This window comes from Larus michahellis, chromosome Z (genome assembly GCF_964199755.1).
Source record: "Larus michahellis chromosome Z, bLarMic1.1, whole genome shotgun sequence".
Classification (NCBI taxonomy): domain Eukaryota; kingdom Metazoa; phylum Chordata; class Aves; order Charadriiformes; family Laridae; genus Larus; species Larus michahellis.
In genome coordinates, this window is record NC_133930.1 from 45,553,251 (window position 1) to 45,565,453 (window position 12,203).

Genomic DNA, 12,203 nt, shown 5'->3' on the forward strand with positions numbered 1-12,203 from the left:
TTTAGTTGTTGCCTGGTGTAGTCAAGTGCTGGACTGGCTTCTATACAGGTGTAAAACATGGTAACATCTTGCTAATGCAGGCTCAGGGTGGTACTGATTATGCAGACTAACATATTCAATTCCAATTCTTTTTCTATTAGGCAAATTAATACTCTCCAAGGAAAAAAATATCTGGGTAATTAGTTTTTCTTCTCAAATAGCTACTCCAACTTTCTTAATATAACTATTGCAATCTAAATTTTCATTTGAATCTTCTTTGTTATTCATTGGAAAGGGGGAGGAACTAGGGGCAAGGGAGGAAAAAAATGCTGTGTTCAGTTGAAGGGGCCTGCTCTCCCAACAGCTTGTGCTCACTGGATATCCTGTTTTATCAATGGGGGCTGTGTATATGAATGAGACAAATGTTTTTTAATATAACAATTCAACTTGAACTGACTTTTGTTTGCTTGCTTTTTTTAATGAAAGCCAGGTTTTACATTTTCAGGCATGTCTGAAATGCCTAAATTCAGGCTTGAATTTCATCGGTTCAGTAACTAAGGCAAAAGAACAAAATGCTGTCACCTTACTGTCTGCCTTCAGCTTTGCAATTTGCAAGCAGCAGCATATCTGGCTACATTTGGGTGTTAGACTTTATTATTTCGGGTACTTGATTCCTTTCTCAGTCTGATTGTATGTGCAGTAGCAGTGAAAAATGGATGAACACCCACTTTTGGGAACAGAAAGCATCTGGTGTTCAGTATCACAGAGGTGCCACGATACTGCTATCCTGTAAAATATGAGTTAGAATAATGACTAATGCGTATGCACTGGAACAACTCACAAAGAGCTGGTTTTGACTAAGAGTGGGAGGATTTTAGTCTTTCACACTTGGATGCACACGTTCTTCACTGCAGTGGATGTATCAGAAACCCATTCACTGCTGAACTGGGTTCCATGTACTGCTGAAGATAAACAATGCCCGCAACACTCCTCCAGTGTGTAGTCAATATGATGCTGCCTGCTTGCAGTGGAAGTGATTTCACACATCCCTCAACCTTCTCAGAGCTCCTCATGGAAAAGCTACGGCTCAGTGACCTAATGTGGTTTTTCGATACTCTCTGACGAGTGCTGAAAATTGCTGTTGTGTGTGGATTGCATCTATTGTGTGGTCTTTTTCCTGTGTCTCATATAACTTCATAAACAGCCAGATATACCGTCACTAAAGTGTTCCTTATGATTAAAAACATTGACGTTAAATGTAAAGGAACAATACATGCTTATTGGGCCAGCTTCTCTTGGATCTACTTCTCTTCTCACACTGGCACAGAGTAGGTGTAACCTACTGATGTGGTTGGCATTACAACACCATAAAGCAGTGGCTAAGTTAGCAAAACTAGTAGATCAGGTTTTTGGAAGTGGGGAGTCTGGTGTTTCAATAGCCCTGTCTATGTCCTTTAGCTACTGCTATAGAATAGTGAACTACTGTTAGATCTTCTTCACCAGAGATAATGTCCAGCCTGGGTGGCAGCAAAAGAACTTTTTAAAGAATAGTGGGAAATAAATGAACACAGAAGAAAGAGACCAGTCTGCAAAGGCAAAAGCAGCTACAACTGTATTATTTTTCAGCATTGCATTTCTAATAGAAAAAAAGAAAACAAACAGTGGGAGAAACAATAGCTTTTTGGGTTGGGTTATATGAAAAGAGACAGATTCTACATTCCCTTCAATTTTCAATAACAAAGGAACATTTTATAAGATTTCATTGTTTTAATCCTTCGTTCAATAGCAACATTTTTGTGATTTTTTCCTATGGGGAAATGTCACTATGTAGAACTGTGAACATTCTGTAAAATTGTGTCTTTTAATTAAATGTTGTTTTAAAAGGATAAAAAAAGCATTTCTGTGAGGTCAAAATGGTCTATTTTTTGTTTTGTTTTGAGATTTGTCACATGTATTCCTATCTACTTCTTCATTGTAAACACAGATGCAAGGTAAAATTCCATCTGGCTCAATATGGTTAGAAAAAAAATAGTTGTTTAGACTTACGGCTCTTCTCTTGCATATCAATGAAATAAATTAAAGAGATACAACATTTTTAATCCAAAGGGTATGGTGTTTAGATATACAGACATACAGGTAAACAGAACACACTATTATTACCCTGTGTTTGGTTATTCCTCCCTGTATTTCACCTGACCTAGAAGATGAAATGCAGCGTTTGGATTAGTGCACACCAGGTATGGCAACTGATACCTTGCAAAGTGAGCATTCCTGTGCTGTTATGATTAATTGATTCACTGCCTTCTATTTCAAACTCTCTTTCATACTCACTTACTCTGACATTTCTGACTGATTCATAATAACCTCAGTAGTCTTTTTCTTACCTATGCCACAAAAAGCAAAATCCTTTCCTCTCTTTATTTAATGATTAAGATCTGTAAATTTTCACATATGTTGATCAGAAAAGCTTGTTTTTTTTTTTTTCCTGGTTCCATTAAATAATATATTTCTCCTTCTGTCCAGTAATCCTTAACTCTCTTCACTGTGGTTCATCAAGACAGGCAGAACAGCTTATATCTGTATTAAGCCAGACTCGATGAGCTCTGTAAATGGAAATGTGCTATTTTGCATGCAGCTGTCTGAATGTATTATTCCTATTAAACAAGTGATTCTCCTTCCTGAAAATATGTTGTGTCACTTGGAAATGCAGAGTTACATAAGAAAGTCCTGCTGCATTGCAGTAATAATATATCATGGAGAATTAAAGGTGTCTGCTTCTCATCTATCCCTTTGCATTTTTTTTGAGATTATGTACTGTGGCCTTATTCTTGCACTGTATTTCATTAGCAGTTTATTAGTAGCTCAAGTAAATAGTCTGTAAAAGGGCCAGATTCTGACCTTTTGCTTGTTCAGCAGTGTAACTGCAGGTTTACAGGTGCATGCAGAACGTCAGAGTCAAGCCCAATGCTTTCTTGTGTTTTCACAGTAACTTTAAGCAACAGTTTTATCTGGCGAGGGAAGAGCCTCGATGGACAGCAGCGTCATCTGTTCTTTCTGCGTTTTCGTGTGCGCCTGGACTTGCCTTGCTCGGCCTTCCAGCCGCAGAGTCCATTCGTGGCGGAGTCTGCAAAGAGAGGACAAGTGCTTAGCAAGTACTGAGCCAAATCCTTCAAAAGAATCCAGGCCTTTTCAGCAGGGTAGAAGCTTTCCTCTCTTTCATCACCATAGCACTTGTCCCGTATTTACTTACCATCTACACATCTCTCTAGCTTGCTAGATTGGGAATGCAAGGGAGAAAGGGATAGTGCTGATGCTATCAGTGGTTGACATTGCTGGATTCCTAATGAGTCAAACAACTGCTGAAATACTGTCAGTGTGAAGAGCTCTGTTTTTTCCTCTGGGGTATTCTCAAAGCCACACAGAAGTACTGTCTATCCAGAAAGGTCATTCAATGTGTAAATTAAAAAATACAATTGCACTCCCTGACCTCCCAAGTTTACTCTAAAATGCGGTGCAGAAGAGCAAGAAGACCTTTAAACATGTCCATTTGGGTTTAGTCTGAAGGAAAAAAAGGAAAAAAAAGGAACCACTTTGTACCCAAAATCTCTGCAGACGTTTAATGAAAGGAATTGATGTCAGATGCAAGCGAAGCCACATAGCTTCAAGACACAAGTATAGTAGAGACAGAAGAGAAAATCACTAGGGACCACTGCAAGATATTGTTGGCTGGGTCATTTTCCAAAGGAAATGGTGTTACGAAACACCTGACACAGCAATGCTGAAGGATTAAGTATCATATGGTAATACCAAATGCATCATGGAATATATGGGTTTTTATATTACATTTGGTGTGTTAAAAAGAACAGTAGTCAATGATTTCACCTGAGAATAACTTAGCAGTAGCTGTTTCACATGGATACTTGTGTTAGTTTGGCTTCTGAGTTTGATTTCAGATTGTGTTTTAAACTTTTCTCATTTGGTCTACCCTGTCTTGGCTTCACTATTCTCTTGTGCGTAGAGTTAAGCCTCAAAAAACCTGTGCAATTAGTTAGTAAACTTTTGCCATTGAAAGCACTGGTGTTCATTGTCAACTAGTGTCCTTACTGTCACAGAGGGAGCGTTTGCCTGTACATAGAGCCATCTAATTCTCCAAGGTGCCACTTCCATAAGGTAGTGGACCTGTAGATTTTGAAATGACAGTGTCTATTACCTCCTGAAAGCCTCTTTTTTTTTTCAAATTAGAGAACACTTTTTGAACTATCTGGCCTTTGGTAAAGTGACCTTGAAGGAACTTGCTTGGGTCTGTTTCAGTGGGAACCAGTCAGTTAAGACACATTGAATATGTAAGTTAAGACATGTTCTAAGTTCTTTTGCTGGTTGGTTTTTGTTTTGTTTTTGTTTTGTTTTTTGGGTTTTTTTTTTCATTTTAGATAAGATCTTATAAAAACTTTTAACTTTTTTAACCTTGTGAAGTTGAAAATATCATCTACGCTCCTAATTGCAATTGGTTTGAGACGTCTTCTTGTGGTAATTTTTTATGAAGCTAGAGTAACAAATGTTTCCAGTGCCGCTGAACACTTTCCTGGCTTTTATTATACACGCTTTGTCTCCAGCAATTTGGAGATTTGTGTTTGGGAGTATTACTGACTAACCAGATCCTGCGAGCAAGACAGTCTGCATCTGACTCTGTTGGGACACAAAGCCTGCCCAGATCTTTATTTCCTCATCTTTAATATGATGATAGTAGCTTCCTCCTTGGGCACAAGGGTCAGAGTACCTGGAAATTTTTTTAAAGAAACAGCCCTTTACCAGCACATTCCAGTTTGTTGAAGCCAAATTAATTTATTTGAATGTCCCAGTTTTGAGGAAAGTTTACACAGGAAAATCTGTGTCAACTTCAGGAGGAAAGCCCATCAGAAAAACACAAGAGGCACAGGTATTTCTCATCCTCTTTCTCTGTCTGTTATTAGTTGGGGGATTCACTTAATGTGTGGGACACCCTGGTTCAGACTGCTGAGGTGGAACAGGTTGAGCAAGTATTTGAAGCAGTCTACCAGACATGTGTGGAGTTTATATATCACAGTCACAGCTCTTTCTAGGCAGTACCTGTTGTTTTATACTGTTTTGTGAAAAAAAAATTAAATACATTTAAATAGCCTTAATTTTATCTGTTGTATGGCAGGAATGCTTATGAAATGCATTTCACAGGACAGGAAAATCATATTGTACTGTTTCTATCTTTGGGCTTATATGATGCAAAGTGTTGTTAAACATGGTAAAGATGATATGGATTTGTTTATGCTACGCATTAAATGAGTGGCTTGCCTGTCCCTTTAAAGTAATACTATTTTATTTGTGTAGCTGTACCAGTTCCAGGTAAAAATCCTGATATTTTCTGTCTATCACAGGCCATAGTGCCAACGTGCTTTATTTTTATGTGGCTATACTCCAAGGCCTTTGAAGAATGCTCATGGGGTTCAGGGATAAGGAGCGTCTGAGTTTCCATGCAGAGGAGCCATGGAAACATGAGACAAGCAGCTGTGAGAGGGAAAGTGCCAAGATCCAGAACACAATCTGTGCTATGAATAAAGCAGCACAATAACGGGTTACCTTATTTTAAAGCACGTGATGACATGCTTTGCTGTCTTGTGCAAAAGAAAAAATACCACTTACTTGTTCAGGGCACTTTTGCTTAACCTAAACTCTTCACCTTCTCGTTGCTTAGTTTGCTCTTGGATGACTTTTTCCCAGAAGTTCTTCAGCCCTTCTGCATCATGACCACCCATATTGTGGCGTCTAAAGTTGGTATGCTTGCTCATTTTCTGAAAAACAATTCGGAGGTCAAAGCAGTCAGAACCCTAACCTGAGGCAGATACTGTGTTGCTTAGCCCCTTGCAATTTCTTTCTCATGAAGTGCTATTAAAGTATGTCACTTGAGAAGAATAGGTAACTGATGCTTACTCTGCCTTGAAGCAAAATATAAGGCATTGAAACAGGCCTTGGGTGATACTTAAATGGTACACCTATGTTTTTGTTACTGAGTTATGACTACGCATGGCACAGTTCACTGAAATATTGTGGAAGCCTCAGTAAGTGTGAGATTTTAAGTGGTTTTGGAAGAAATAGGGAAAAATACTTCCAAATATAGTGCCATCGTCACTGAAGTCCAGATGAGATGTTGTGAAGAGCTTTCCTTTTTTCTACCTCCTGTAGTTTTAAAAGAGATCATAGATGGTTGTTATCTAAGGGAAATACATCGCTCTTAAATGATTCTTTTTACTACTCCAAATGATATCAAACACAAAATATGCAGGGGAATTATGAATCTAAAGTCAAAGCACACAGAGTGCAAAGCCCTGGGGAGCTTGTTATGGCCTTGTTCTTTAATTTATCAAAATTCAGTCTTAAATACTGTTAAAAGTAGAGCTTGTTAAGATATACAGATGAGTGAATTTCTCCTTGCTAAATGCATCATATTCAAACATAGAGGATTTTAAAATACTCGGCATGTCTGAGGTGCTTGCTGATATCACCAAATATGCATTGGTTATCAGGTCTTAATGGTACTTTGAAAAGTTAAGTCCTGTTGTTTATTCCTAACGGAAATAATCATATACTATATTTGTTGCTGGCCAAATATTGCTTTGCTATGATGTTAAATAAGGTGCCAATAACCCGTTACACTTCTACCCCAACTGTGAAGCAGGGTTTCCTGCATCAGTCTCCTCCACTAGGCCCCTCTAGGAAGTGGAAGAATGCAAGAAAGAAAAAACCAAACCAACCAATCCATCCTCCTGAGCTTTCTGTGACTAGATCAGCACATAATTTGAGGGTTCCTATGAAATCCCTTTGCGTCCTTGCGTTCATCTGTATTCTGCTGTCACTAGATACTTTTGCCAATTGTTCACTCCATAATGCTGATGAATTATTGCCTCGTAGACCCTGATATGTACTTGTGAGTCTGCTTCATAGACTATGTCATACTTTATGAGCTATCCTTGATAAATATTACGAAGACTGTGCTAATGTAGGCCAATCTGAGGAAACCTTTGATTTGTGCAATGCTGCAAACGGAAGATAGAGAAAAAGAAAAGGACAGTCAGATGCAACCCAATGAAGGCAGAGTTGTGTAAGGTCTTCCTATCAAATACTGTATTTTAAAGTCCTGAAGTTTTAAAAGGGCACAAAAGTAAGATCTTGGCATCTTCCTAGATTGAATATTTTAGATTTGGCATCATTTTCACAAACCTGTCTCTTAGAAAGATCAATAATAACAAATAATTTTGCCAAACTCACTGCTAAGTGTGACTGGACTGGAAAACTTGCTTAACAAAAAGAAAATTCTCTTCCATTTTCAGATGCAGTATTTTTCCACATTTATGGAATTATTTAATTCCAGTTATTTAAAGACTGACACAGTCCAACTGGAGTGGTAAGTGTGAACTGGTTAGTCCATGAAATATAATCTGTTATATGATGGAGGATCAGACATGCTTGAGGGGTTCAAATACTGGTCCTCTTCACAGCAAGGTCTGCAATATCACCAAAACAATCAGATATTTTCTTCTGAGGCAAACTGCAGTTTTCTGGTGTTTCCCTTGCTGTGGACTGGGGATGCTGTAGATGTACCACAGTGGGATACAGCAAGTGTTGTTGCACCGGTGTGGGCACAGCAGTTTTACTACCACCTTTTGCTAAATGTGCTTTGTTTATCAATTATGTGGTCTAAATGTGAATACGGGTAATCTTTTATCTCACTCTGAGGCTCTAAAATAACAGTATTACTTAAGGCTTCATCTTGCCAAAAGGTATGCATGTCACGGACAGACTGGAACATGCCCTATCTGTATCTTAATTCTGTAGGCTTTAAGCAGTGTTAAAATAAAAGCTCTGGTAATAGCTTGTTACAGTGAGTGATGGAATGTGATTATTTCATCATTCCTAGACCAGCGGGTCACCTGGGTCTTTGCACCATTTAAAGGCTTTTCTATCAGTAACAGCTGCCCACTTGACACTCTTCAGATAATTATCCCATTGACTCAGATGCCAAGTGCAAGCTGCTGACAAACTGAGTAGGTTTGCCCTCCAAACCCTATTATACTTTGCCTCATGTAAAAGTCTGCCATAACACATTAACCTTTCATTAGAGATTAACTTTTTATCATTATTAAACTTAGAGTAGATGTTCTTCAAGTGGCAGAAAGAGGGCCTCCAGTCTTTATATGGAGTCTAAATTGGTTAGATTTTTGGGGGGCGCATGAGGGTTTTGGCTGCCTTAAATCTTGGCTACTCCACTCAGAGGAACAAGCTGTAGTCAGACAGGTACCCAAAAGATGGAGGTACTTCTGCAAGTGTTAGTATGGTACATCTGTGGGACTTTTTGCAAGCCAAGAACATTTGACTTGATAACAGTTCCTAGGAATGTCAGTGACAGCGAATATTTCACATGGTATTGCTGTGGTCCTGGCTAAGACAGATTCTTGATTTAACACTTTTGAAGATAGTGCTGTCTGGCATTATTAGCCAGCATCTGTCACGCTATGATGTGTGAAAGCACCCTTTTTTTGAGCCTGGCATTACAACATCCACGTATAGCCATTAGAGTTCACTTATACTGTGTAATACCTTCTTTTTTTCCAATTGAAAGATTCTTCTTAGGAGTTTGATTTAGATTTCTGAGTAATTCTCTAGGTTTGTTTTCTTTGTGTCAAACAAATTCTTTATTATTGTTTTATAAAACATGTTTTTCGTTGTTGTTTGTTGAGTGATTTTCTGCCTTTTTTTTTTTTTTGATGTCCCAATAACATAAATTAATGGAGTTACACTGACAATCAGACTTAATTCTGGCAAACCTGTTTTTGATTCCTTCACTCAAATCCTTCAAACTAGGAGGATAATTAAGTTTTCTAATTTCTACTTTTTTTACTTTTTTTTTTACTTTTTTTTTTTACTTTTCTTTTTTTTTTACTTTTTTTTTTTTTTTTTTTACTTTACTTTACTTTACTTTACTTTACTTTACTTTACTTACTTACTTTTCTAAAGTAAGTAAAAGCCACACTTTCTTAGAGTGACTCCACCAGTTTTGCCTGGATGGAAAGCAAGCAAGAAAAAGAGGTTCTTTATCATCTTTATTTTCATTTTGGATAGTCAGATATCATTCCAGAGAAATTAAAGAAAAGTCGAGGTGATGTCTTTCTGGCTACTAATGTCATATTGTTTTGGCATGTTTTTCCACTGATATGAAAGTAAAACAAGCAATAACAACAATTCCATAGGTTAAAAATGGTTCATTCAGAAGACTTGAATCAGTGTATGTATATTTTATGGACTGAAAATTTATGGTATGAAAATTTCTCCAGTACATTTCCTATGAAGGACAACTAAAATGTGTATAACACTGGTGCAAGGCAGAATCCCTTATTAAATCTTCAAATAAGATGGTTGAGGAGGACCTATTTTTGTATAGCTTATGCAGCCTACCTGCCCATTTGAAGTGTAGTTGGCTGCTTTTTTGGGGAGCCAAGCTGATAAAACAACATTTAAATAAAGGTAAAACTAGATCTTGGCTAAAGTGACTTATGCATTTGGCAGCTTTGAAACTCAACTGTCAGAAATATGTGTACATGTGTATCAAAGAAGTTTTTACAGCATTCATTATTTATGGGAACTAACTTATGTGTTGAGAAATTATTCATTTATAGAGAATGACCACAAGAAGAAGTAATAGTAAATAAAATTAATGGCACTGTAAAAGAAAAGTCTCCTACATTTATAATCAAACCGTAAATCACATGGCCATGCAGCAATCTGTAAGACAGCATATCACTCATGAAACACAGATGACATCTATGTACAATATACTGGTTTAAACTCTGAGCTGCTATCCCAGAGCATGTTTAAAGGAAGTTCCAAGTGTGAACCTCCAAAGCTACCTGAGGAAGTAGCTTTCCTCAACAGATCTCACCAGTTCAAGGGAGAGGAAATTTTGCTTCCAGCTGGAACTTATTAAGTGCACAACTTTTATTCACTGCCACAAAATTAATATAGAAACAGCCAATGGTACAACCTTCTGTCTTTTAATCTGATCTGCAGGCTGAGTGTGCTTTGGAAAAGTGTTAAATTAGAAATGGCTATTGATGTTTTGAACAAAAGAGCTATTTTTACTAACCTTTATTTACAATAAACAAACAAAAGAAGAAAAAACTTGACTGAAACTTCAGGAAGCATTTTTTGCCTTTTTTTAGTCTTTCTATTTAATACATGTCTTGAGCTAGCCATTGTCTTCAAAATTCAGTATTTTGTAGAGAGAGACAATACTTGTTCATACAATGAGATTCTCTGAAAATTTTTTAATTTTTAGTAAGAAGTATTTTCATGCATTCAGTAAAACTGTTAACAGAACATATTTTGAGAAAAACGTCAGTATAATTTTTAATCTAAGTGATGTGTAATTTAAAAATAAATTGGTTTAGCTAATAAAAAGAAACGAACCAACCCTATTTTTTGTCTTACTGGAGAGCATTCCAACCAGCAAGACAAAATAATGTTTGAACATTTCTAGATTTTATTTCCAAAGTGTTTCCTGAAAGAACAAAATCTCTAACAAGAATGATTGGGTTTTTGTATCTTAAAAAATGTTTCCTTTCTAAAAGGTGGAGGTAGGGCTAATTTCAACACTTTCAATGAGTTTGAGGATTCAGCCAATTTTAATGTTGAACATGAACATGTTTCTGAAAGAATTTCCACAGTCATTCAGAGTTTTCTGAAGACAATTGTAAGCAATGGAAAGATTATCTTTGACTTCAGCTGGACTCATTCCCTTGGGTTATATCATGACCATGAGCTATTTTATCTTTGTCAGGCCACTAATTAGCCTCCTATTCCTTTTGCCCTTCACTGTTTTTTTTTTTGCCTAAGCATACAACATTTTCCAGCATTGGAGAATTATTACAGTAAAGTATAAGAGTTCAAAGGGTGTTTACGGTGTTGGGTTTGTTTTTTTTTTTAAAAAAACTTTATGTTCTGAAAAGTTTTAAATTACACTTATAGAATGCATCATTAAGATGAATATCCCCTTATATGTTAATTTTATGATGGTTTTCCTTTCAGCTGAAGTATGTGTAATACAGAAGTTTTAGTAATACTGTGAACAGACTTAGGAACAAATAACAAGTTAATAATTGAAGTTAAGGTTAGAGTCAAACAAAACAAAGGCAACATACCTCTGATATTTTATAAATCTAACTGGATCAGATTATCTTTCAATAAAATATACCATAATATACAGAATTCAAGGCCACGGAGAGAAAAAGAATAAAGCGTTATTCAAATTCACTCAATTTAACAAAAAGTAAAATAAATGTATATGCATGTATGTCTAGGCATGTTTAATAATCAAAATAGGAAGAGAAAATCTTATTTTGGCCAAAATACAAGAATATAAATGCTTACTTTGATTGTATAGTATCTTCCTCTTCTGTCAAAGTATGGATTTCTTGAGTGATTACTGAATAGTGTCAGTTTTACCTCTGGGTTCCCCTTTTCAAGAGGACTCCAACTGCCAGGAATAACTGATGAAATCTTTTAATCTGTCACTCATTTTTATTTGGGAGTGATGACATCTGCTATTATGAATTAGTTTAATGGTGGGGGGGAAAAAACCCAAACCCACAGTCTCATTTTGTGTAGTCTGCAACACACCAAGTGGAATGACCAGACAGTTACAGGGCACAAATTCTGAATGCCACATTTGATCTGTGCTATAATTTTTGGCAGGTGCCACTGATGTCATAACTTGGCTCTGGAGAAACAGTTATTCTTTGACAAGTGCAGATCACTGGAACATAACTTCCATATGACTTGTGAGAATTCAGTAGCGTCCCCTCCAAGAAAATGAATAGATCTGGAAAGAACATCTTGAATAACACAGCTTGTCTCAGGATTGTGCTACTGAGTGACTGACAGATAAATAGATTTCTTTTTCACCCCTTTTGAAGTGCTGGTCTGTAAGACCACCTGGTAGGCTACATGACAGGATTCCAGCTAAGCTGTTAATACACTGAATAGTGCAGGAATCTGAACTCAGACAGCTGCAAGCTGGAATCAGAGTGTATATAATTTGTTACAGAATCTAGCACTTCCACTTCTTGGACAGATTCTTCCTACTTCCACTGGTACCACTGGGTGAACAGAAAAACACAGGGAAGTAAGGTGCTATTTACTCT

The 12,203-nt window shown here is 36.9% G+C and overlaps 1 protein-coding gene across 1 annotated transcript; it reads right to left on the reverse strand.

Moving 5' to 3' along the window:
- Positions 1 to 1,566: 1,566 nt before the first annotated feature.
- On the reverse strand, positions 1,567 to 11,562 carry LOC141736489 (protein FAM240C-like). The gene is made up of 3 exons (XM_074570710.1): positions 11,431 to 11,562; positions 5,653 to 5,801; positions 1,567 to 3,103 (listed from the first exon to the last, which is right to left on the reverse strand). Exons 2-3 carry the CDS (start codon positions 5,796 to 5,798, stop codon positions 2,971 to 2,973), a joined length of 279 nt encoding a protein of 92 aa, XP_074426811.1. The 5' UTR covers positions 5,799 to 5,801; positions 11,431 to 11,562; the 3' UTR covers positions 1,567 to 2,970.
- Positions 11,563 to 12,203: the final 641 nt, after the last annotated feature.